Source organism: Prionailurus viverrinus, chromosome C2, assembly GCF_022837055.1.
Source record: "Prionailurus viverrinus isolate Anna chromosome C2, UM_Priviv_1.0, whole genome shotgun sequence".
Classification (NCBI taxonomy): domain Eukaryota; kingdom Metazoa; phylum Chordata; class Mammalia; order Carnivora; family Felidae; genus Prionailurus; species Prionailurus viverrinus.
The window spans coordinates 93,268,770-93,296,569 of record NC_062569.1 but is presented as its reverse complement, the minus strand read 5'-3'; the positions used below and the strand labels follow the sequence as shown (position 1 = coordinate 93,296,569).

General features: G+C 44.6%; 1 protein-coding gene across 1 annotated transcript in view; it reads right to left on the bottom strand.

Moving 5' to 3' along the window:
* The window catches only part of FSTL1 (follistatin like 1), a 60,145-nt gene that overhangs the window by 11,981 nt on the left and 20,364 nt on the right, over nt 1-27,800 (bottom strand). Inside the window, exons 3-6 of the mRNA XM_047875785.1 lie at nt 13,540-13,644; nt 11,179-11,308; nt 10,302-10,334; nt 8,851-8,981 (exon numbers count right to left, since the gene is read on the bottom strand). Coding sequence (XP_047731741.1) covers nt 8,851-8,981; nt 10,302-10,334; nt 11,179-11,308; nt 13,540-13,644 — 399 coding nt within the window. The remainder of the gene's footprint in view (nt 1-8,850; nt 8,982-10,301; nt 10,335-11,178; nt 11,309-13,539; nt 13,645-27,800) is intronic.

Sequence of the window (27,800 nt, the reverse complement as noted above, 5' to 3'; positions counted from 1 at the left end):
TCAGACGTAACTTGAATCGATCTTCTGCACGACATATCATAGTGAAACTGGCAAAATACAAGGATAAAGAGAAAATTCTGAAAGCAGCAAGGGGTAAACGTGCCCTCACATATAAAGGGAGACCTATAAGACTCGTGACTGATCTCTCTTTTGAAACTTGGCAGGCCAGAAAGAATTGGCACGAGATTTTCAGGGTGCTAGACAGAAAAAATATGCAGCCGAGAATCCTTTATCCAGCAAGTCTGTCATTTAGAATAGAAGGAGAGATAAAGGTCTTCCCGAACAAACAAAAACTGAAGGAATTTGTCATCACTAAACCAGCCCTACAAGAGATCCTAAGGGGGACCCTGTGAGACAAAGTCCCAGAGACATCACTACAAGCATAAAACATACAGACATCACAATGACTCTAAACCCGTATCTTTCTATAATAACACGGAATGTAAATGGATTAAATGCGCCAACCAAAAGACATAGGGTATCAGAATGGATAAAAAAACAAGACCCATCTATTTGCTGTCTACAAGAGACTCATTTTAGACCTGAGGACACCTTTAGATTGAGAGTGAGGGGATGGAGAACTATTTATCATGCTACTGGAAGCCAAAAAAAAGCTGGAGTAGCCATACTTATATCAGACAAACTAGACTTTAAATTAAAGGCTGTAACAAGAGATGAAGAAGGACATTATATAATAGTTACAGGGTCTATCCATCAGGAAGAGGTAACAATTATAAATGTCTATGCGCCGAACACCGGAGCCCCCAAATATATAAAACAATTACTCATAAACATAAGCAACCTTATTGATAAGAATGTGGTAATTGCAGGGGACTTTAACACCCCACTTACAGAAATGGATAGATCATCTAGACACACGGTCAATAAAGAAACAAGGGCCCTGAATGACACATTGGATCAGATGGACTTGACAGATATATTTAGAACTCTGCATCCCAAAGCAACAGAATATACTTTCTTCTCGAGTGCACATGGAACATTCTCCAAGATAGATCATATACTGGGTCACAAAACAGCCCTTCATAAGTTTACAAGAATTGAAATTATACCATGCTTACTTTCAGACCACAATGCTATGAAGCTTGAAATCAACCACAGAAAAAAGTCTGGAAAACCTCCAAAAGCATGGAGGTTAAAGAACACCCTACTAACGAATGAGTGGGTCAACCAGGCAATTAGAGAAGAAATTAAAAAATATATGGAAACAAACGAAAATGAAAATACAACAATCCAAACGCTTTGGGACGCAGCGAAGGCAGTCCTGAGAGGAAAATACATTGCCATCCAGGCCTATCTCAGGAAACAAGAAAAATCCCAAATACAAACTCTAACAGCACACCTAAAGGAACTAGAAGCAGAACAGCAAAGGCAGCCTAAACCTAGCAGAAGAAGAGAAATAATAAAGATCAGAGCAGAAATAAACAATATAGAATCTAAAAAAACTGTAGAGCAGATCAACGAAACCAAGAGTTGGTTTTTTGAAAAAATAAACAAAATTGACAAACCTCTAGCCAGGCTTCTCAAAATGAAAAGGGAGATGACCCAAATAGATAAAATCATGAATGAAAATGGAATTATTACAACCAATCCCTCAGAGATACAAGCAATTATCAGGGAATACTATGAAAAATTATATGCCAACAAACTGGACAACCTGGAAGAAATGGACAAATTCCTGAACACCCACACGCTTCCAAAACTCAATCAGGAGGAAATAGAAAGCTTGAACAGACCCATAACCAGCGAAGAAATTGAATCGGTTATCAAAAAATCTCCCAACAAATAAGAGTCCAGGACCAGATGGCTTCCCAGGGGAGTTCTACCAGACGTTTAAAGCAGAGATAATACCTATCCTTCTCAAGCTATTCCAAGAAATAGAAAGGGAAGGAAAACTTCCAGACTCATTCTATGAAGCCAGTATTACTTTGATTCCTAAACCAGACAGAGACCCAGTAAAAAAAGAGAACTACAGGCCAATATCCCTGATGAATATGGATGCAAAAATTCTCAATAAGATACTAGCAAATCAAATTCAACGGCATATAAAAAGAATTATTCACCATGATCAAGTGGGATTCATTCCTGGGATGCAGGGCTGGTTCAACATTCACAAATCAATCAACGTGATACATCACATTAACAAAAAAAAAGAGAAGAACCATATGATCCTGTCAATCGATGCAGAAAAGGCCTTCGACAAAATCCAGCACCCTTTCTTAATAAAAACCCTTGAGAAAGTCGGGATAGAAGGAACATACTTAAAGATCATAAAAGCCATTTATGAAAAGCCCACAGCTAACATCATCCTCAACGGGGAAAAACTGAGAGCTTTTTCCCTGAGATCAGGAACACGACAAGGATGCCCACTCTCACCGCTGCTGTTTAACATAGTGCTGGAAGTTCTAGCATCAGCAATCAGACAACAAAAGGAAATCAAAGGCATCAAAATTGGCAAAGATGAAGTCAAGCTTTCGCTTTTTGCAGATGACATGATATTATACATGGAAAATCCGATAGACTCCACCAAAAGTCTGCTAGAACTGATACAGGAATTCAGCAAAGTTGCAGGATACAAAATCAATGTACAGAAATCAATTGCATTCTTATACACTAACAATGAAGCAACAGAAAGACAAATAAAGAAACTGATCCCATTCACAATTGCACCAAGAAGCATAAAATACCTAGGAATAAATCTAACCAAAGATGTAAAGGATCTGTATGCTGAAAATTATAGAAAGCTTATGAAGGAAATTGAAGAAGATTTAAAGAAATGGAAAGACATTCCCTGCTCATGGATTGGAAAAATAAATATTGTCAAAATGTCAATACTACCCAAAGCTATCTACACATTCAATGCAATCCCAATCAAAATTGCACCAGCATTCTTCTCGAAACTAGAACAAGCAATCCTAAAATTCATATGGAACCACACAAGGCCCCGAATAGCCAAAGGAATTTTGAAGAAGAAGACCAAAGCAGGAGGCATCACAATCCCAGACTTTAGCCTCTACTACAAAGCTGTCATCATCAAGACAGCATGGTAGTGGCACCAAAACAGACACATAGACCAATGGAATAGAATAGAAACCCCAGAACTAGACCCACAAACGTATGGCCAACTCATCTTTGACAAAGCAGGAAAGAACATCTAATGGAAAAAAGACAGCCTCTTTAACAAATGGTGCTGGGAGAATTGGACAGCAACATGCAGAAGGTTGAAACTAGACCACTTTCTCACACCATTCACAAAAATAAACTCAAAATGGATAAAGGACCTAAATGTGAGACAAGAAACCATCAAAACCTTAGAGGAGAAAGCAGGAAAAGACCTCTCTGACCTCAGCCGTAGCAATCTCTTACTCGACACATCCCCAAAGGCAAGGGAATTAAAAGCAAAAGTGAATTACTGGGACCTTATGAAGATAAAAAGCTTCTGCACAGCAAAGGAAACCACCAACAAAACTAAAAGGCAACCAACGGAATGGGAAAAGATATTCGCAAATGACATATCGGACAAAGGGCTAGTATCCAAAATCTATAAAGAGCTCACCAAACTCCACACCCGAAAAACAAATAACCCAGTGAAGAAATGGGCAGAAAACATGAATAGACACTTCTCTAAAGAAGACATCCGGATGGCCAACAGGCACATGAAAAGATGTTCAGCGTCGCTCCTTATCAGGGAAATACAAATCAAAACCACACTCAGGTATCACCTCACGCCAGTCAGAGTGGCCAAAATGAACAAATCAGGAGACTATAGATGCTGGAGAGGATGTGGAGAAACGGGAACCCTCTTGCACTGTTGGTGGGAATGCAAATTGGTGCAGCCACTCTGGAAAGCAGTGTGGAGGTTCCTCAGAAAATTAAAAATAGACCTACCCTATGACCCAGCAATAGCACTGCTAGGAATTTATCCAAGGGATACAGGAGTACTGATGCATAGGGCCACTTGTACCCCAATGTTCATAGCAGCACTCTCAACAATAGCCAAATTATGGAAAGAGCCTAAATGTCCATCAACTGATGAATGGATAAAGAAATTGTGGTTTATATACACAATGGAATATTACGTGGCAATGAGAAAAAAATGAAATATGGCCTTTTGTAGCAACGTGGATGGAACTGAAGAGTGTGATGCTAAGTGAAATAAGCCATACAGAGAAAGACAGATACCATATGGTTTCACTCTTATGTGGATCCTGAGAAACTTACCAGGAACCCATGGGGGAGGGGAAGGAAAAAAAAAAAAAAGAGGTTAGAGTGGGAGACAGCCAAAGCATAAGAGACTGTTAAAAACCGAGAACTGAGGGTTGATGGAGGGTGGGAGGGAGGGGAGGGTGGGTGATGGGTATTGAGGAGGGCACCTTTTGGGATGAGCACTGGGTGTTGTATGGAAACCAATTTGTCAATAAATTTCATAAAAAAAAAAAAAAAAAAAACCACACCCTGCTCAGAAGGGCAGTGGGAACACAGACCTGTGTTACCCACGCACCTGGGGTGCTAGAGAACCCCCTGCAGCCTCATCCCTGACACCGTCCCGCAGACATTCTCCTCTTTAACATCTGGGTTCAAGCCAGCCACCATACCCTGTTCTCAAACCTTGATGAACATTATGAATCAGATTCTGTGGCAGAGCCGAGGATGTCTATTTCTTTTTTCTTTTTTTTAAGCTTATTTATTTTGAGAGACAGGGAGAGAGTGTGAGCACATGCACACATGAGCGGGGAAAGGGCAGAGAGGCAGGGAGAGAATCCCAAGCAAGCTCTATGCTGTCAACACAGAGCCCAACTTGGGGCTTGATCTCATGAACCATGAGATCATGACCTGAGACGAAATCAAGAATTGGATGCTTAACTGACTGAGCCACCCAGGTGCCCCTGGGTATATATTTCTAACAAGCTACTTGGGAACAACAATGCAGGCAACCCTCAGAGCTCACTCTGGGAGTCACATGACCACTTCTTGCTGCTTATTTCCCTAGCTTGCTGTCATGCTTCACATTCACACTAGTGCCCCTAACCAAGCACAGCAGTGAGAAGTCGCAAGCAAAGGCCCCAAATTGATAACCTGCAGGCAGAGGTGGTACAAAGCCTTCCACCCCTCTGCTCTGGGCCCCACCACAGACATGTGTAGGGGTCCTCGGCTTACCGAGCACAGGCTGTCCTTATGACCTACCTGACATCCCACGAGCACAAGGTGAGGGTATAGTGAGCTCAGGCATTATCCCCTCTTGGCAAGGTGCTAAACCTAGACCATAGCCATTTGGGACCATTCAAAATGCCCAGGCCCTAGCTGCTGGAAGAGGGTGTCGATTTCAAGTTTCCATCAAATTCTAAGTTGGATGTTGCTGCCCTCCTAGATAGTTCCAATGGAGGAAAAATGTTTTTAGAAAAAATTCTTCCCATAGGCTGCCTCAGACTGCTGCCCTGGGAAATTATCAGCATTCCCATGTTACGTTGAAGGTGGCTCACCAGATGATATAAGGGATTCTGAAGAAAAGTCTGTCCAGGCTTCCCGGTAGAAGGGACTCTCCTTCCATGCCTGTCATGTGTCACATGTACTCTGCTATAAGGTTGTAAATCTTTCCATGATATACATAATGACAGGCATGTACAAAACAACTATGTCAGCCCTTGCTTAGTACCTTTTTATCATTCTTGACAAATTTTCTAGGAACAGGTCTCAGATGTTCCCCCTGAGGAAACTGCCCTTCACCTTGTGAAGTCTTGATTAATTAATGGAGAGAAATGAAATAAGCTTGGGCAGGAGTCATTCTTAGCAGTACAGGACTTTCTTGAATACAAACGTTGCAAGTGCTGGACAGACAGGAGCAGCCCTCACACACCCCAACACCATCACAGCTTGTTGAGAGTGAGAGTCTGAAGAGGAGCCATGCAGCCATGGCTGCAGACCCAGTGCCAGGCAGTGCCTGGGGGCACCAGGAACCTGGTGGCTACAGCCCAGCCAGCTCCCAAAAGGCAGTGCTGAGTGCACACAGTTCACTCAGGCCACGATCCAGGCCTGAAGCCGAGGGGAGGGCCAGCCTGTGTGCACGCTCATCTCACAAGGGCCCAGCCAGGCCTCCCCAGGCCAGCGCTGTATGTGGAATCCATAGGAAAAGAGGTCTGGTACCCACCCCAGAAACAGCCTGGACTGCCTGGTGGGGGGGGGGGGGGGGCATACATAGGGGGTTTTGATCTTGGACCATGAACCAACCTAATTCACTCAGCCTCTATTCAGCTAACCACTTACAAAAGGCATAGTACCTCTGTATGCCTGCAATTCCCAGCTCTGTATGTGATGTAGCACCCTTTTCTTCTATGTAACTGTAGGGTTGTAGAAAGGCGGGAAGATGTGTGATACGAAACCCATGCTTGGGGCTTACTGCAAGTTTGGAGACTGTTCAGAGGATGAGCTAGGCCAGATACTCACTCACACACAGCATCTGTGGTGACATGGGGAACATGATACCAGAGTCAAGGAGATAAGAAGTCTGGCTCCAATTCTGACTCTGGCCACCAGGAGTCCACCACTGAGAGGGGGCGTGTGTATGACATGGCCATGAAAGGCTCTCTCCACCTGCCTGCCCTCTTCATTCTGCTACACTTTCACTTAAGAAATCATTAATGAATTACTAGGTGAAGTGAGAGTCTGGTTTTCATCTTATCCAAATTCTGATTAGATTTTCTTTTCAACTAATTTTGACGTAAGGAATGCCAGCTGGGTTAGAGGGCAGTTCACTGGTTCAGAAACAGTTTCTGTGAGATATCAGATCTCTCACCAAGAGACAGCTGTTTGCCTAGAGGGAAGGAGTCTCTCTTTGAAGACTGCACCACACAGGACTCCGATAATCATCAAAAAATAGATAGTAAAATCCCTGTTTTCTTAGAAGACACTCCCAGAGTGTCTGGGAGAAGCGAGCGTTGTGTCAGTCATGATGAAGCTTTATTGGTCGGGAGTGAGAATGCCCTAGAGGAAAGCCACTTTCTCAAGGGGTCTCACATAGGGGCCTGTTAGAGAAGTTACTGCCAGGACAGGTGGACAGGTGTCAAGGGGGGTGTGGGGCCCAAGCACTTGAGAATCAAACTAATAGCAGGTGTCACTGATGCCTGAGGCAGGGTGCCACCAAGAGGCCACTAAGAATGATTACAAGGTCCCAAGGGGCCCCTTGGAACCAGTGGCCTCCTGGGCCTTAATGGCCATGGCAAAGTCACTGTATACAATGACCTGGCAGGTGCTGCTCACTCGGCTTCTGAAAAATCAATTTCTTCAAGTTTCTTTCTGCTCCTGTGTGACTCTCCTGGCTCAGTACTATAATGCTTTTCTGTGTAGATGAGGAACCACCCTTGCCCCAAGGGCCCTGTAATGTTGGGGGGTTGACATAGAGGATAGACTGAGAAGGGCTGTGCTTTCTTGTCCTCATGAACAAGAGCCAAGGGAGCTTGTTTCTTCAAACACTTGGAACCCAGAGAGACATACCTTCTGCCACAGGAGAGAGAGCTCTCTAAAGACAGGAACACAAGCAAAGTCTGAAATGACCAAACATTCAGTATTTTTCTATCTGTAGGGTCCATTAATGTTAGTGAGAAAGAGGAATCCACAGACTAGGCTGGTGTTGACACAGAGCTGCCAAGAAATCCTTCATGTGCCTGGGGTTGCTCCTGAATGCAGGCAGGTTAGGGCTTGAGATGGCAGGCCCTGGAGGCACCTGGGAACATGTACATCTGCAGATGAGCATCTGAGGGCATCCACCCAGAGATGTGTCTGTAAGTAAAGGGAGCTTTTTGCTTATGTGGGAATGTGGGTATCTGAATGTGTGTCTGTGAGTAGCTGTGTCTCTGTCTGGGGTGTGCATCTCTGTATGTGGGATGTGTGTGTGTGTGTGTGTGTGTGTGTGTGTGTACGCGCGCGCATGCTTCTGCTTGTGGTATTTTTATCTCTGGGTGTGATGTATGTATGTGTGTATCTGTGTTCTTGTCAATCAGCTGGAAGAGCACCCTTCACTGATTCTTCCAACAACTGTCTCAAGCTCTCTGAGAAATATCCATGCCATGGGAGCTCCACTCATTGCTAAATACTATTTCCAATCTTTTCCAAAGCAGAATCTCTCCTATCTCCAATTGGAACAACCTGTCTCTTAAACTAAATAATGGGACAAGCAATATCTAGGTTAGTGAAGAATCCTGGAACCATGAAATGCCAGTCCGTTGACTCTTCCTAGATGATGAAGCACTCTACAGGCCAGGGACAGTCAAGTTAATGATTTAGAGAAATGTCAGACCAGGTGGGAAAGAGGCTGAAGTGGCTTAGGTATAGGTGAGATCAAAAGGTATACTGTATCAACAGCCAGCTCTATAAGGTAAAGGGTAGGGGGATACATACAGGGTAGGGGGATAGAACCTGGCCACATACATGTACATTAGATCCCAAGGGCTCTACTGCTGGAATCCCACTGATCAAGCAGGCCAGAAAGCAACTGTCACGGCTTCATGGAACAATGGGGAGATGTGATCTGGTGATGGGAGAGGAAGTATCTCTTTGGGGCTGAAGAGTCTTTTTATTTTATTTTATTTTATTTTATTTTATTTTATTTTATTTTATTATTTATTTTTGAGACAGAGAGAGTGCGAGCAGGGGAGGGGCAGAGAGAGAGGGAGAATCTCAAGCAGGCTCTATTCTGTCAGAGCAGAGCCAATATGAGGCTCAAACTCATAAAACCACAAGGTCATGACCTGAGCTGAAATCAAGAGTCAGATGCTTAACCGACTGAACCACCCAGGTGCCCCTGGAGCTGAAGAGTCTTTGACCCCAATTCTGGATTACCTTAAAGTACTTGTCTAGGATTTCACTGTAGTTGCTGCCTTTAGAGAACCAGCCATCTGGAATGATCTCTGCTTCCAGCCACTGGATGATGCGACGCCGGAGCTCATCCCGGTTGGACTGATAGCAAACGACTGCAGGAAAAGGGAGTGAGGTCAGCTGAGCAGTGAGACCCCAATGTCACCCAGCATCCACTGCATGGGAGGTTCAGTGCCTGGGGCTCTGCATGTGACATCTCATTGAATTTTTACAGTACTCCAGGGACACGAGATTATCACACACATTTTACAGGAGTCAGCCCAGGGTACACAATTAGAAAGTATCTAAGCAAGGATTCAAGCTTACGTTTCTAAAAAATTTATAAGAATTGAGAATATTGAAACAGAGAAACTATGTTGCTTAGGTGAGAAAAACGCAGAGCGGAAAAATAAAGGACCATTTTCATTAACTAAGGAAGCTGAGGGGGAGAAAATCAATCAATCAATAAATAGCTCTCTTGGCTCAAAGATGAGCTGAAATAATAAGTGAATGAAGGAGCACATGACAATTTTTTATGCCACAAGATTTTAAATTCTCTCTCTATAGCTTTTTCCTTTTACCAACTGGGTCTATCAAATCTTTCTCCCACTTAAAATTTTACACTGTCTGCATTATCCTTTGTTCTAAACCACAGAACACAAGGTCAAGAAAGGGCCATGCTGAAACCCTGCTCTGGACAGCTGTTCTAAGACACATGGCAATAACAGGTGGGACTGAGTTGGGTAGATGAGGTAAAAGAGAAAGGAAAGCCTTGACAATAGGAAATTTCTGGAAGACAACACATGTTGGGATGTGAAAAGGGCCCTGAGCCAGAGGAATGTAAATCTGGGCAATTTTCCCCACTGTGCCACTTCTAAGCTGTGTAATTCAGGAAATTCACTTAACCTCTCTGAGCATCAATTTCCTCACCTATGAGGTCATTACAATAAGGTCTACCTCACAAGATTATTGCAAAGATCTGAAGAAAAGTATATGCTAAATCTTCTATAACTGTAACAATGAAATTTTAATTTTTATTCATAGAAAATCATAGAAAAAGTCCTACTTGCATTTCCAATGATCCCCTTTCAAACAAGTTGTGCCTTCTGATTCTGTTAGTCCTGTGACATCAGCATGTCTTACAGATCATTGAAAGAAAAACTCAGTGGCTTTCCTGTCCTTTTAATGCAATCACTACTTAGCAAAAATGGGCAACACAGCCAACATTCCAACCTAACCAGCTGCTTCAAATGTCAAGCACAAAAAAAATGCAGTTTTGCAGCTTTTCTGAGCTGTGTTGAGGAATGACCAGTTCTGGCTCACAAGTTCTAACACACAGATCTTATGGGCTTCAGTAGGGAATGTGAAACACAAAATTCCTTCATGAAAAGAATTTCCTCCCTAAAATGCACACTGTAGGAAAAATAGACACTCACCTGGGCTGGCAGATGGACTTACAGATTTCTTCTCTGCAAGACAAAAGGAGAAAATGCATAATGCAGAATGAAGACAAAAGAACATGTCTGTGTTTTGCTAGGTTTAAAATCATCCCACACTACAGGGGCCACTTGCAACATTTTCATCATTTGGTCCTGGGTTCCTGTCTCCTTTCCTTCTTCCAGGGCCTATGAATGGGGATCTTTTCTTCCCTGCTTTGTTTCACATTTTTAGGCCACTGAGTTGCCCTGTAGTCTCATACCTCCTCCTATTAGGTTTGCGGGGTAGGGTTGCGTTGCTGGGACTTTGAGAATTCATATGGAATTATTATAGAGAGGGAAATGGAGTGGAGACCCACACATAGGAAACAGCTTGTTTCTCCAGGGCAATTCAAGGCTGAGAGGGGCTGAGTAGGGCTGCTGTTTGGTAAGGAACTGGTATCTAATTAGCAAGGAGGTTGAGACCCCCTCCAATCTTATCTGAATGGCAGTGGTTTGAGTGCAAAATAGAGGAAATATATATAGCAGGGCTGAGAGGTGCCCAAATTTAAAAAGTGAAATTCACCTACTTTTTAAAAAGGTATAGAATTCATATAAACACTTCCTTATTATTATTGACTATTGACATGGTCCCCTATCTACTGCAGAAAGTACTGGAACCCCCCTTGGGAAGCTGACGCAGGAAACCCTGGGCAGAGGCCTGGGCTATCCAGTGCAAACCCAGTAGGCTCATGAGCGCCAAGAGGCTGCCTCTTCAAGTAGCTGGGTGGTCTCTGTGGCATCGGGTGCTGTGGTCAAGTGGAGAGGACTCTGGGCAACCAGGCCACACTGCTCTGTCCTCTGGCTCCTCTGGCTGGAGTTGGGAGGCACTTCTTACCTTTGCAGTGTCCATCATAATCAACCTGGATTTTGGATCCAGTGAGGCAGGCGTCTCGATGTAACTCACAGTGGTTGAGGTAGGTCTTGCCATTGCTGCCGCACACAGGCCTCTTGTGAGGTTTGCATTGCTGAAACAGACCCGAGGAGGAGGTCTGTGCAGTCGGGGCACCAGCACACACATGCATCCACACGTGCATCCTGTGGGGAGCCTCCCTACTAGGGTCTAGGGTCTTTGTAGCCCTGCATGGCCCCGTGTTGATCCTGGCTTCGGGTCATCTCTTCTATTCAGTGAAGAAATAGACCGTCCTGACCCTATCAAGTTAGCACGGAGGGCATTTTATTGGAAGTCAGAAATTTGGATTCTCTGTCACTTTGGAGAAAGTCACTCAATGTCTCTGGACACTCTAAGATCCCTTAAAATGCCAACATTCTATGACACAAAAGAGCCAGAGCTGAGAGTGGGGAATGTGCAAATCGAAAAGCAGGCGCGCGCGCGCGCATGCACACACACACACACACACACACACACACACACACACGAATTCTTCAGTTCTTCTGGGGTTTAACTAGAAAGATCTTTGCTTTCTTGCTTTGTATAGTATTTCAGAGCCATTTTGTTTTTCTCCCGATCTCACAGTGCCTCTTATGAGGCTGGGGTGGGGATGCCTGGGTCTTTGTGAAGTACCACAGAGAATCATTATGGACAAGGAAATGGAGTAAAGTTCACCTGGCAACCCAGTTTTACTTTGGCTATTTAAAGGGCCATGGTCACAGGCAAGCTCAGTGTCTTTAGTTTTTTGTGTGGTTTTTGAAAGGGGGGAAGGAGGAAGCCAGTTCAGCTCAGCCCTAATAAAGGCACGAAAGCAAGAAAGAGTAGATGTAGTGAGAAGAAACACAGAACACTGGAGCTGGAAGGTAGCCCCCGTCTCCAACTTTAGAGGAGAATACCAAAGCCCCGGAAGACAAACATCATTTAACTAGTATTTATTACTGAGTTCTTACTAAGTATCCTACATGCTGGACAAACATGGTCCCTTGCCTTCACAGCATCCAGTGGCAACTAATTTGCTCAAAATCACAGAAATACATGTGGTCAAAGCAAGACTAGATACTAGGTCTCCTAAGTCTAAGTACAGGCTCGTGTTACCACACAGTGGCCAGGCACTCCTCTAGTGAGGTCCACCTAGGGTTCCCAATGGATCTGTTTTTCAGGTGTCTGAGCTGGGGAGACTTCCTTTCCGGGACAATGAATCAGGATTCTTCACCTGGGGACTAAAGCGGGTGTATTTATTTGCAGAAAGACAGATATATTCCTAGGCTTGTGTTGGCATGGTAGAAAGGAGAAGGAAGGACACATATCCAGGGTATTTATGTTTGCTGAAGAGGGAGAACTTGTCAGAATCCTGGTTACAAAAGAAGTATTTCTCGAAAGCTCACACTGCTTTTTAAACTTCATTAAAAAAAAAAACAACCCACAACCTTGTAAAGTCTTCATTTCATCTAGTATTTTTCTAAAAACTTGCATATCCTTTGACTTGGCAAGCCCTAGTGGGAATCAATCTTCTAGAAATAAAGGCAGCAGTACATAAGGATATTTTCACAAGGATGTTATTTTTTGCAGTGGTAAATGATCCATGAAACAACCTAAATGTCCATCTATGGGAAAATTATTACATGAATATGATTTTATTACAAAATATTTATTATGACTCCATTTTTGTATAAAAAAGGGGCCAACCCTGTATGTGTATAGTAGCACAGAAAAAAAAAGTGGAGAAACTTATACCAAACCACTAACACTGGTCATCTCAGACTAATTGGATTTGAGGGTTATGGGGAAGATTATTAATTTTATGTTTATACAAATACCTGTATTATTTGACATCTATAAAGCAATTGTTAAATTTGTAACTTAAAATTCTTATAAAACTAAACATTTTTTAAAAAAAGAAAAAATATCCCTGCATTTACAGATTGTTTTTAATGTCTGGGATGAAAATCCCTTGTCTTTCATATAGACAAGGTAGGCTTTTTTTTTTTTTAATTTTTTTTTTAACGTTTTATTTATTTTTGAGACAGAGAGAGACAGAGCATGAATGGCGGAGGGGCAGAGAGAGAGGGAGACACAGAATCGGAAGCCATCAGCCCAGAGCCCAATGCGGGGCTTGAACCCACGGACCGCGAGATCATGACCTGAGCCGAAGTCGGACGCTCAACCGACTGAGCCACCCAGGCGCCCCAAGGTAGGCTTTTATAAAGATGATGACATGGTTGGCACTGCTCTGCTGACTAGCAGCTCCAGCAAGGTAGCTATATTGGCCTTGGCTATTGCCCTCTGGCTCCTGGCCTCAGAACTTACCTCAATGCAGAGGCAGGTGGGCTCTCCCTTCTCTGTGACTGCACATTCCCGGCCAGCTCCACAAAACACATTGGCACAGATCTTGGATTTGCTTCTTAGTTCTTCCTAAAACACAAAATCATAATGGAAACCAGGTCACTGAGATGAGGGCTTCATGGCATAAGCCACTGGTGGCGATTATCTTTCAGTCTCAGGTCTTGGTCTGGAGTTGCAGCTCATGGTTACTGAAGAGTTCTGAAATTGCTAGAAACTGTCCCCAACAGCCAGCACCAGACTTGCTGGCACTGCTCCAGCTCAGGCCCAGCTACCTCTGAGTCCCTCAGATTGTTTCTTAAAGAGCAAGAGACTCTTTCTTATGTGTTTCCTTTCTTTTAAAAATGGTCATCGAACAGTCCTTAAACGTCAACACTACAGTATATAGCTACACAGGCACAGACTCTGTCCTCAAGAAGCTCCATGACTCTCTGAGGAAACTCACAAATCAAGAGACATTTAGCAAGCAACAGAGAAGTGCAGCAACAGGAACACCAGCGGCCAGAGAAGGAAAGGAGGGCAAGACCCAAATGAGACTTTCTGAAGATAGGCTGCCTTGACTAATTCCTAAAGAATGAGAAGAGTAAGCCAGGGAGAAATAGAAACATGGAGAGAAATATGGATATCTGAAGGACCAAAATCTCACTGAGTAGTGAGTGATATTAAAAGTAATATCATTTCAAAAGGCAAAAGGATAAGTAACCATCAGAAACATGCCTTTGCTATTATTCAGTATGGTCTTGTTCAGACCCTGTCCACGTCTGCCTCTGGCTTCAAGACCAAGAGGGCCAAACCATTGGAGAGCCAGTAGAATTATCCTCAAACCACTTAAGGTCAGTCATTCCTGCTCAGCAGAACCTACAGGCAGGGAACAGTCCCAGTCTATGCCACTGAAAAGGAGAGCGTATGTAGACACTAATCTGTCAGTGACACATTCCTTCCCTCACGTTAATTAGTGGCTAAAAGGCAGCCCCACCTCATTTGTCACACAGGCCAGCAGCAGTGGTGGTTGAACAAAGGAGAATGTGATTCTTCCAGCCTCTGTCTGACTGCTGAGCAGGCAGTCACGAAAGGCCTCCGGGCTCCCACCCACTGGGGTAGCACTAGCTGTGACAAAACCAACAAAAATGACAAGAGCTGTGGCGGGGTCAGTAAAGGCAGAGATGGAACCTCAGATCCCACCCCTCAGACCATGTCTACCATGTCATGCAGAGAACTCACACACACAAAGCTTGTAATACTAAAATTCTTGTAGTCCGTAAATGTTTCATATCTAAGAATAGGTCAAAGAAAACAAAAAACAAAGCAGATGCTGAAAGCTGAGGACTGCACCCAATACAGCTAGTCTGCTGCCACCTGGAGGCTGCTTTGCAAACTCCAGGGTATTATTTTCTCTGCTGAGCCATCTTGCCTGTCATGCAGGGATCCTATTGGTCGAGAAACTCTTGCCATGCTCACATTTCATTGGTTCATATGCTGTTGCTAAACCCATTCTTTTTTGGGGGTGTTGCTAAGGAAAATTCAATAAAGCTGGCAGGCAGGGGAAAAAAAAAGAGGAAGTAATCCCCAAAAGGCTGGGATGACTGGATAGCTGTTGTTTCCTAAACTGGGCGTGGAGATAAAATCAAGCATATATTCTCTGATCAGGGCGCTCATAACTGTGCCTGGGAAGGGAAAGCAGCTCTAAAAAGGAAGAGGAAAAGGCTGCTGCTGACCAGTGTAACAAAATCTCAGATAAGACTACCTTGTCCTCTCCCCCTCATGAAACAACACTCGAACCAAGAGATACAACAAATACATTCCTAAAAAGGCATGCTCAGACATACATCTACACTCAAACAACACACCAGTATACAGCTCCACCAGCAGACCTTTACCACTTAGCTATATGTCTGTCCATAGCCACTTTAATTCTTTGAACCTCAGTTTCCTCATCTGTAAAATAGGGGTAAATACCAGCCCTGCCTCGTGAAGATGAAATAGTATATTTGGAAGGGCATCATAAACTGAAAAGCAAGCAGAGAGCTTCCTGCACAGTAGCCCGTGGCATGTAGAGAGTTCCTTTTATCTTATGTTGTTGTTTTTAGTGAGTATTAAAGAGTAAAGCTTTGACTTCCAGGTTGAATTCAAACCAAGTCAATAGTTCTCAAAAATCATTTGAAGAAACACTCTTATTTAAAACGTAAAATCTAATATTTGAATAGTACAATTAAAATTTGCAAAATGTTTCACACTTATGATTTCATCTTACTGTACGAACAACATTGCAAGGAAATGTATATTATTAACCTCATTTTATAGATGAGGAAACTGAAGATCAGGAAGGTCAAGTAACTTGCCCAAAGGTCCTAATGCTAAAAATGAGAGGAGCCAGTATTCCAACCTGGATCTAGACAACAGGTGATTAAGTTCCCATTTATAAATACCTGGCATTCTAAGTGATTTTGATTATATGTTATCTTATGTAAGCCCTATGATAATACCACAAGTTAGACATCATAACTCTCCCCATTTTACCAATGATGGAACTTAAGCCTTTGAGGTTAAATAACTAGAAAATGATAGTGCTAGGATTCTACCCAACCAAAGGGAAAGCAGCTCCTTTATATTTGATTTACTTTCATATCCAGAAAATTAAAGGTTTAAAGAGATTAGGACAGGAAGGTGATTTACATAATTAGCAAATATGAGAAAGTGCTTAAGAGTAGCTAGAGAGCTGGATTTGAGCTCCCACATCCCGCCTCTGCTCCTTATTTGTCATGGCCGTGGGCAACGTACTTTCTTTAAACCTCAGTTTCCTCATGTGTGAAATGGGAACACTAATCCCTGTGAGGGGTGTGTGAGCATTAAAGGAGATGAACTGCCTGCTGTACAGCTGAAAGCTGCCGTTGTCACTGATTCTCAATTTCCTCATGGAGCGCCCGATACCACCTTGGTGGTCAGGTCCCCACCCAGCCTCTGTTACCCAGAAACGATACTACTGAGAGCACAAGGACTGAGTGAATGGAAAAAACCCAGATTCCTTCCCGTTTGAGACCAAAGAGAAAGGGGGCAGCGCCAGTCACACAAGCATTCCTCTTTGCAGGTGGCACATCTGTCAATAGGTGGCAATCTCTCTCTTTGTCTTGGAGAACTCAAAGCCGCAATGCAGAGATGCAGCCTTGGCTCCTGCAGTTCTACCCTCCCAGCCCAGGAGATGTGGAGCAGGAGGTGGGACAGCGGGGTGAGGCAAGCACCCCACAGGCACAGGCAGCGGTACAGAAAAACAAATTTTTGCCGACTAGGGAAAGAGTGTCCTACCCAAACCTCCCAATCCTCCCCAGTTCTTACCATTCACAGGTGTGCTATAATGCAGAAAAAAACAATGAAAATTTTCTACCTAGAGGTGGCCTCTGTGTGGCATTGAAAGCCCTTATCCAAGCCCTTTCTCGGGGAATGGGAGGTCAGGAGCAACCCTGGGGCTCCCAGAATATTCCTGAGCATGGTAGATGGTCTTACCCCTCTGCTGAGTGGAGAACATCTTGCAAGAACATGCACATGGCGTAAACACGCTCATGGAACAGGGCAATCAATGGCTGTCTGGTGGGCAGGGGTGTGGTGAGTAAGGCAGAAAAGAGGCAGGGCAGCAGGTGATATGGTGAAGGTGGTGCTTTGGAATATTAATTTGTGTCTGGTCCCTTCCAACTCAGAAATTTTAACTAAAGTGCAGGGCAGCCTGGATGGAGGCTGGAGGCAAGGGAACCCACCAGGTGAAAGACAGTGAACTAGTGGGGGTGACAAGGACCTAGGGTCCAATGCTAATATTAATTAGAGCACCTACAACTGAGTGAGGCTCTTCACAGATATCTCTGTCCTCACAACATCAGTACAAGTTTCCATAGTTTTACTCCTATCTAACAGATTCAGAAAAGCTCGGTGACATACAGAGGCCACATGATGAGGGAGAGACTGAGTCAGGACTGGAAGACAGGTCAGCCTGAATCAGAAGCCTCGATATTCCCTCGCAGGGAGGGAACAGTCAAGGGAATAAGGTATGGGCAGAGGGGACAGCTACAAGGGCTAGCATAGGTAGAGGCTGCACAGCACAATGCAGTTCTTTTAAGAATGAGGTCCCAAGCCTGTATTAGAATTTCATCTATGTATAGACAACCACACTGTCATATGGATATGCTCTAGGAGTGTGAGGTCACAGTGTATGAATCTCTAAGTCTGAGTGTACTTATGAAAACGTGATTGACTGAATGGGGTCAGGGGGCATGTTCTGAGGGTGTGAACACTGACATGTTGATAAAAGTCAACTGTATACTTGCTTCCAATGGAGAAACATTGGGTTTCTAGCTTTGACTTTCTGCATCATCTTCCTGACCTGCTGCTGTGCTATTTTCATTATGCGTCGCCAGTCATGCTTTGTTCATAATGCAAACTCCCCTTGGTAAAAGACGGCCTGGGAACATTGCTAACTTTTACTGAGGAAAAACTTCCTCCCTGAGCAACTGTCAGTCACTGCATGGTAATAATGATACTTGATACTTGCACAGCAAGTTTGATTCATCTGTAATTTTTACTATCATTTTTGATTCTCAAAACTCTTTAGGATAGGCAGGCAGGGGTTAGCTCTTAAGACACTGCCAGACTTAACATCCAACGATGAAGAAGAAACTGAGGCTCAGGGCTACATGTGACTGGTCCAAGACCTCACAGTTGCAGAGCTGGGTCCTGGCCTAGGTGTCCAGGCCCTAATTCCAGCCCTCTTTCCACAAACCACTTTGCCTCATTACAAATCAAAGCTAGAAAAGATATTGTCATGGATCCAAGGTCTAAAAAAATCAATTAGTTTTGCAATTTAAAAAGATCCTTTGCAAACAAAGAGCAAAGCAAGTTATTTGCAAAACCACCAGTAGAGGTGATGGTGTGCCTGCGTCTCCGGGGCCGACTAGCATTAAGGCTGAACATAAACTACACTTTGAATGTTTAAAGAAAAAAAGTCTTCTAAAGTAAAAATCATTTTCTGGAAGAACACTGTGCTTTGGCAAGGGAGGAAGCTTGTAAGCAAAACCATAAAACTGTCAGCTTAATATATCATTATTTCACTAAAGTGAACTGGGTCAGCTGTGTACCCCCAATCCTTTTCTTCCTTCCCAACTTTCTTTAAAAAAAACAAAAACAAAAAAAAAAAACAGTCCTACTTATGCCAAGGTGGAATTTTGGCTCCACTTGCCACTATTTTGTGACAGAGCGGCTTTGTTGATGTGAGAAAGGCTCTCCTTGCTTTGCCAGAATTAGTCATGGAAACTTCACAGGAACACCAGGGCCCCTCAGATACGCTGAGCACCATGGAGCTTGGGACAAAGGAATTCACAGAACTGGGGAGAGCAGGAGGAGGCCTGGGTGGGGCACAGGGTGGGACGTTGGCTGCTCCTAGCCGGTGTTCTGGAATGGAACCCAGTAGTACAGGCTGGAGAGCTTGAGAAAGCCAAACCTCTTCAGGACCTTGAAATCTAGCTGGAGCACCACGTGACCCTGTTCAAGTCTCTCCAATTCTTTTTCTCTGAAAAGGAACATGTTGCTGCATCCCACATATTCTAAGGAAAGAGCTGAAAGGAGTAGCAATTTCTCGCAGCTGTTCTGATGCACGTGGCAGAGGCCTCTGCATCTGCAGGAACGGTGTGCCTCGTGTATTTGTGCTCACAACCAGGCCCTCACCTCAAGGTTAATGCAACACGGCCAGATCCAGGTTCTGAGGAGCCTGGTAAGCTCAAACAATTTGAGACAGCCCCCATGAGAAAAAGAACACACGATTATGACTGTAAAATTGGGCACAGGGCCTTGGGAAGGGGCCTTGTGTGTAATGTCTGAAACTAAAGCTTGATTAGCTCACGGTAAATCTGACTCTCCATCAACCCTATTATGTTCTTCATAAACAAGAAGGCTTTGGGGCTTTTAGTCTACTGGAGCCCTCTTTAATATTTTATACATGTATAACTTATCTCAATTGAACTCCAAGTGTCTGCACATTTTGGCTTCTGACACACTCACCACGGTGCCCTGCCTGAGAAAATCCACAGTAAATGTTTTTTACATTAAATTTTACTGGTGATTTGCTCAAGTTAGTGTCAATGTCGGTGGCCAGGATGTCAGGATGTCTGGGGGAAGGAGTGGCTGGTCTTTATGACATCAAAATAAGGGATGCATCTCCCCAAGAGTATTAGCTTTAAGATAAAAAAAAAAAAAAAAACTATTATGGACCTGTCATTTAAGAATTACCTAATTCTGGGGCACTTGGGTGGCTCAGTCAGTTGTCTGATTTCAGCTCAGGTCATGGTCTCACAGTTGGTGAGTTTGAGCCCCACATGGGGCTCACTGGTGTCAACACAGAGCCTGCTTCAGATCCTCTGTCTCCCCCTCTCTCTGCCCCTCCCCCATTCTCTCTGTCTCTCAAAAATAAACATTAAAAAAAATTACCTAATTCTCCCTTGTATTAATTCCTTTATTTAGCTTCTATCACAGCTTATGGGATAACATGTTCTTGACATTTTCTTCTCATTACGTGATAATGTATTTTGTGTCTGGAAATTACTACTTTCAAATTTCAAATGGGACAAGGCTGTTTACCTTAACCACTGTATTTATTATCTTACAGATGCTGTCACACTCTCTACGTGTTTGCCTTGTCAAAGGGAAGGATCTAGACTGCCATCTTCCTAGGGGAGCCCTTTCACTTTCCCAGCTGCATATTCACTATCTCTGGAATGCCACCCACTCCTATACATAGACGTTTCTTGAGGCAGCCCAGCCCCAGCATGGCAAACAAGGTGATGGTTTCTACATAAGGGTGAGTTAAGTCTGCTGTAATGGCCTTGTCTAGTCACAGTAGAAGAATAGCAGCATTTAATAAACATGAGCTAGAAATATGTTAAGCCCGTTCACACAGGACTGAGAAAAATCTCACATGGGTCTACCAGATCTGAGGATTCATCCCCATTGGCAGTGAGGAGCCTCTGCCTCCAGCACCCCAGGAAGGCACTTCTGGTCTCATGCATTCAGAGCATGGGCCACAATGATGCGCTGGAGTGTCCCAGGGGAGCGCCATGTTGTCTCTCCAACTTAGGCACACCCAGGGACTCCACTCTGACGGACAGGGTATACCAGGCTCCCCAGCATCTGTCTACAGTTCTGAGTGATCCCTGGGAGCTCCCAAGATATCCTGTCTTTTTGTAAGGCCCCTAGTTCTACAATTGAACACTTCAGTGTCTTTAGAATTCCTTGGTGAGACCTTTCAAGCCAAACCACTTTTTGCCCTGAATTAGTCTGATAAGTTTGATCATGGTATTCATTTTCCATCCTCCAACCATCTGCCTTTAAGATTTGTCCACTTTATTTTTTTTTGGTTTAATGTTTATTTATTTTTGAGAGATGGAAGTATGAGCAGGGGAGGGGCAGAGAGAGAGAGAGGGAGACACAGAATCCGAAGCAGGCTCCAGGCTCTGAGCTGTCAGCACGGAGCACAACATGGGGCTCCAACCCATGAATGGTGAGATCACAACTTGAGCCAAAGTTGGATGCTTAACCGACTGAGCCACCCAGGTTCCCCTATTTATTTATTTAAAAAAAGTTTTTTAAATGTTATTTTTGAGAGGGAGAGAGACGGAGAGAGCACGTGTGCATGTGTGCACATGCACGGGGGAGGGGCAGAGACTGGGGGGGGGGGGCAGAGAATCTGAAGCAGACTCTGCACTGTCAGCACAGAGGGCCGATGTGGGGCTCCAATTCACAAACTGTGAGATCATGACCTGAGCTGAAATCACAGTTGGACACTTAACCAACTGAGCCACCCAGGCGCCCCAAGACTTGACCACTTTAAAGGATAATGTAGGTGGTATGGATAGTCCTTCAGTCTTCTTCAGTAAAGGCCAGGGCAAGTAACTAAAATCTATTAGAAAGCCTATTTGATAAATGCCTGTGAAAACACAAGAAGGATAACAGCCTGTGACCAGGGTGATGCAAGCTCCATGCAATAAATCCTGAAGGAGGACAGGACATGGCCTCTACCTTCACAGGAGTTTCTAACCTCATCAGGGCGATGAAACTCAGAAATGCAGATCAGCACAGCCCTGAGTAAAGGAGGTTGAATCTAGGAGATGGAGCTTCATGGATGAGAGGGGGACTCAAGTGAGCCCTAAAAAGTGGTAGGATCTGGATAGGAAAACTGTAGGTTTTTGAGCAGGAGGGTCTTAAGACCAGTTCAGCAGTGGTACATGGGGAGAAGTGGGTGAGGAAGAATTTGGGGGCACAAGGAAACAAGGTAGCAAGTGCCGGGGATGATGAAAGTCTCGTGTATGGTGGTGGCATAGATACAGAGAAAGGAGGAAATTCAGGAGAAAGTCCTAAAGAACAGTGAGATCTGGCCACATACCAGATAGGAGAGAGGAAGGTGAGAAACCAGAGAACCAAGATCATTGGCTTTGAGGGTCTGGAAGTTTGCTAGTGTGTCTGCCAGAGATGGAGACCAGGCAGAGGCTGAGCGGGGAAGGGGTCAGTGATGATGAGTCAGTCATGGACTTTAAGTCTAAGGCAACAGTAAAACATCCCACTGACAGTTGAAAATAAAGGATTAGAGAAGCACATCTGGTCATGATCCATGTAGGAGTAAGAAAAGGGCCAAGAGAACACATGAGCTCAGGAAGAAAGGGTGGAAATGGAGGGCTGAGGGTGGCCAAGAAGCAGGAAGAACAGGTTGCTAGCAGCCCACATGGGGGCTCTCTGCAAGCCAGAGAAGGTGCCTTCCCCTCTGGGCAGATGCGACCCCAGACCAGGCTACAGGGCTCAGTAATCAGTGCAGGTTGGACTTCAGCCCCCTTCACCTCCCCATGCAGTGAGCAGCCTGCACAACTGTTATGAGGGCTCTGAGGGCAAAGCAGCCAAGAAAGCAAAGCAAGCACATTCAGAAAACTGGAAGCAAAATCAGGACATCTAGAGAGCTGGATGGTGATGAAACAGGTGATGAATGCCATTGTATGAGAAATGATTTGGCAAATGTTGGAATGAGACAGCAAAAAACACAACACAACACAACCTTTAAACCTCTGTGGAAACCTGAACCAGAGGCCAGACCAGACAGAGGCAGTGAGGTCCTATGTAACGAGAACTGATACAGGAACCTGGAGAGAGGCCCTGGACACATGTCTCTCTGCTTCCAACACTGTGTGACTTAGGGCAAGACACCGGAGAAAGGGGCCTCAGTTTCCCCATCTATAAAAGGAAAGAATTGTAGATGATGCCCATGTCCCTTAAACCGTTAAGATTCTCTTAACTAGAAATCACAGAAATTTGCCATTTCAGATGTTCCTGAGTATCAAACTTTAATCTCTCAAGGAAGTTAACCTAGACACCCAAACTAGAGACTGGTTATGGATAGTCTCCTGAGAGTGTTTCAAGTCTTTGTTTGGTCTGAGTGGAGGAATTAAAGTTGACCAATTAAAGTTGGTCTGAGTGGAGGAATTAAAGAATTTTTGTAAGCAGTGCCTTTTCATTCTCTCCTGGGTCATGACAGAGGAAATCAGAGGAGTAGTAATGGGACCCCAATTGAGTGGCCTGATTTCACTCTTGGTTAACTGCTTGGAACCCTCTTCTCCCTTTGAATGCCATTAAATGACATTTTTATTCTATCTGTGTTTGCCTTGCAAGAATAAAAGGGAGAGAATGGCTAAAGGAAATTCACATGAGATTCACAATTCTTCATTCCTGCCAAGAACCTGTCACTGAAGTATGTCTGGGACTGCCAGGGCTCACATTTACTCAGCATCCATGCTCTAATTATTTCCACATGTAGTTCAAGGCAAATGGTTGATTAAAAGTTAAAAAAACACCCCCACACCTAAATCCCAATACCCTCCACTAAGAGGGGAGACAGCTCCAGGGCAGCTATGGGAGAGCTCCGAGAGAACTGGTTTTGGAAGTGTCCCCTGCAGTGCTAACCACATCTGGATCAACATCCCTGCACATCCCCAAGCATTCCCGACGCTCCATCCCAAGCCAACTCTCCACCTCCCCAAGGTTCCCCAAGCACTGAACCAAACAGGATTCACATTCTTTGAACTTCTGAGTGGAATGTAGGATTTATTCCTGCTTTGGTAGAAAGCAAAAGAGGTATGGATATAGGCTAAGAGCTACAAGTTCTCCTCTCCATTCCTTTTTCCCTGGGCTCTACTGAATTTAGGTAGACTCTGGGTAGTTCCCGATACCACATACTAGAGAAGGAATCCAGTGTGCAGGGAACGTGGGTTCCTTCCCCAAGCCGGAGAACAGTCCCCACATCTGCAGCTCCTTTCCATTATCCCAATCTGCATGTGGCTCCCCCTAAAACTGACAGTTAACCCACTATTCCCCAAGGTGGTCCGCATGACCTGACATTGATTCAGATGGCTACTGAAATGTACTTGGCCGCATTTAACACTGCCACATTAACTTTGGCAGTGACTCAGTCTTCTTCCTGTCTCCTGGGTGATTTCATTGTTTATGTGGGCTCAAGATCCTTGACCTCCTCACCTCCAGTAACCCTCACTTCTAAAGTCCTCTGGCTACAGGAAGGTTTAGGAGGTTATCTGTGAGTACAGCAGGTAGCAGCGGCAGGCCAAACTGAAGGGTACAGGGCACCTGAGGTCCTACATTTTGAAATGAAAACTCATTACCCTTTGAAAATGTCAGCACCATGAGGGATTATCAGATGCTTCTTTAACCTTCAAATGGGCAGAGAATGTCCCACAAGACCAGCTAAAAAAATAATGTCACCATCTGGGAAGGCTGATTGATTGTCTGAATTACACAAATTCTTCCTGTCCTTCAAAGCTCAGCTCAAGTTCCACAACTCCATCCTCGGTGACCTTTCCCTCTTGACTGGTATGAATTGCTCCATCCATCTCTGAACTCATTTTGATCACTTTTTAGAAAATTTAATTGATTATGCAGAGTTTGGCTTCCCAGCTAAACCCTTAGAGGACAAGGCTTGGTCCTGGCATAGTGCCCTGTGCCACTCAAGCGACCTTTGTTGAAAGTATCAAAGGGTGACTGAGACACACAACCCTAAGGCCCTACGGCAGGGTCACAAAGCCCCCTGGGCCAATTCCTCTCCTGGGGCTGCCCCCTTTTAGGATCAGGTTTTTTGGGGAAATAGCCTAAAGACACCACCCTTCTTCACCTGGCAATAAATATTCAGCCTGGAATTCCCTAATGAGAGATTATCTTAGACCCACAGAAAGACACTGGTGTGTGTGTGTGTGTGTGTGTGTGTGTGTGCGCGCGCACGCGCGCGCACGTGCGTGATGGTGAGGTGGACAGGAGAGCAATGGGGGACTGAAATGGCTTTCAGTCATTTCCTTTGTTCACAATTAATGTATAATCCAGCAGATATGCTGAAGGAATGACAACGTGCTTGGGGGAGAATGGAAGAGGAGGCAATGTGGCAATGCAGGGTACCTCGTGGGAAGGCAAAATTGTGTGGGACTTCAGAGTGTAGGGTGGGGGTCATCACAGAGCAGCCTCACACCTTGATGACCTACACAAGGGAGAAGTAGAGACAAAAATAAGCAAGGATGACAGGCCAAGAGAAATTGTGAAAATAGGGCTAATTGTGAAATGAGGCAAGGCAGCTGTTTTATGCTCACTCTCCTAAGGAATCCTATTCCTACGTTGTCGTATGAAGTAGAAGGGAGGTAGAAGGTACGTGGTCAGTCTCCCTAAACATAAGAAAGAATAAATTGCCTTATTCTACCCCTCCCCCATGTGCCAGCATGTTCTGGAGGTTTCCAACCACTCCCTTCTGGCTCATCTATGAGCCTGACCTTACAGCAGCCTGGAATACACTGCAATGTGAGTTGGAAGGGCTAGGCTATTGCTGTGCCCAACTGTTTTAGTTCCCAGGGTGCTGGGCATCTTAAAAAGAACTGTGATGTCCAACCAAGAGCTGAGACCATTTGACAGACAGAGGGGGCAAGAGGGAAGATAGCACGGAGGTTAGGGTTGACGGGAACAAAATGGAGCAGAGAAACCCAGAGACCCAGCAGAGCATAACAGTGGGAGTCTACTTTAAAAACACAGACAGGGGCGCCTGGGTGGCTCAGTCGGTTAAGCCTCCGACTTCAGCTCAGGTCACGATCTCGCGGTCGGTGAGTTTGAGCCCTGTGTCGGGCTCTGGGCTGATGGCTCAGAGCCCAGAGCCTACTTCCGATTCTGTGTCTCCCTCTCTCTCTGCCCCTCCCCTGTTCATGCTCTGTCTCTCTCTGTCTCAAAAATAAATAAACGTTAAAAAAAATTTTTTTTAAAAACAAACAAAAAATAAATAAATAAAAACACAAAGTCCTGGGACTCTGGGGGCAGTGTGGCTGCAAAGCAGCTGTCAAGTTTCCAGCATCCCAGCAATTATTCTCCAGCCTGTGGAATGCATAAGGGGTTAAAACCCAGCAAGAAACTCCATGCTAAATGAAGTCACCATATGTGTGGCTTGGTATGGTTCTAGGAGAAGCAGACAGATGTAATTAGAAGTTCTTAAGACACTGTTGCCATGGCAACTGTCGGCCAGGAGAACCTGGAGTCCGAGGAATACAGTCTTCCAAGGAAATGCCAGAGGCAGGTGGTGTTCATCATCCTCAGGATCCACGGGCAGGGTCTGTTTCTCTCCCTTGCCCAATCCTACACTCTTGAGGACCCTCCCCATCCAATTCCTCCTCACCCCCACTTCCTACACCCCAGATACACACCCAGAGCCATTCCAAATGCAGATGAAGCGCTCCCTTCAGATGGCATCTGAAGGAAGGAATTAAGGAGAAGTCAATTCTTGGGAGGATGTGTACAGGTGATATTGTTCTCTGGGCAGTCTCTGGTCCCAGGAGCTTTCTAGATCTTAGTGTGGGGATCAGCAGGGGAAGCTGCAAGCTTACTTTACATATCACTAAGGAGTCTAGTTCCTGCATGCGGCGGATGCTGGGTGGGTACCACAGGACAAGTAGGGGTATGTGAGCTTGAGCAGAAGAATGTCTGCTCTTAGTAGGGCAACCAAACATTTTATCAGCCAAATTGGAATATTTCTGAAATCAAAATGGGACCTTTAAAACAGACATACTTGGACAATAGGCATAAACTGTGACATCTGGCCACCTTAATTAACAGGCTACCTAAGGGGAAAAATTACTAGTTTTATTTACAGAGTGAAAATTCTAACCTGGTGTCTATGAGCCCCCAGAAGCCCAGCTACAGATTTGGGGACTTGATTTTCCTAGGACATAACCTAGGAAAGATGAGAAACTCAAAGAAAGTACTACTTTGGGCATGTGCTTCCCCCTTGCAACCTTAATCTCCCTTGATTCAACTGCCATATGAGGATGTTCGTGGGGTTTTGCTCTGCAAAGCTGGGGAACCTGGGCAAACAGGACCACTTTCCTTCAAAATCTTGGTCATTACAAATCCTTCCAACTGCTTCTCTAAAGAGAAAAACATTCATTTCACGCATTATTGCCAAAGAGAGATGATTCTCTATGGATTTATGGCAATAGTGTAGTCAATAGACTGGGATCACTCCACAGCAGAGAGACCTCATAAATCTCTGCCTGAAGAGGGGAGGTTTTCAGGTGTGCATTCTTACACATTCCTTAACAACTGAATCAAAAACAGTGGCTCAGGATTCTGTGGTCACAAAACCCAGAGAAGGTTTAAACTCTCCCAGGGAACCAGCAGAAATGACTGTATTTTAGGCAGAATATAACCAGCCCAGAAATTATGAGAATGTGGTTCAGTGACAGCTCAGTTACAAAACTGTGGAATGTTTAGAGTGTAAGGCCCACCCAGGGTGCACCCCCTAGTAGTTTCTCAGGGACTTTGGGAATCGCAGCTATTTTAAAGAAGTTCCTGGCAGTTACAGGACAACCGTGACTAGTAATGGTCCTCTTCTCTCAACCTTGGCTCAAGGCTGGGAGCCACTGGGGCTATCTTGTCTTACTTGCCTGACCTAAATGCAGACAGGTCCTAGACAGTAGGGTGCAAATCTCTGAGCTTAATGTGGAGCTTCCCCAAGATTTCTGGGAGGCAATAAGGAGCTCCTTACTACCTGTAATCATCAATGAACAGCACTGCTCTCTGCTGGGTACGTGTGCCGGGAAGTTTTGACATCCACTGCAGGTCCCCTGGATTTTAAGAGTCCAGTTTAGAGGAATATTAACCTTTCTGGAACAAATTAAGAA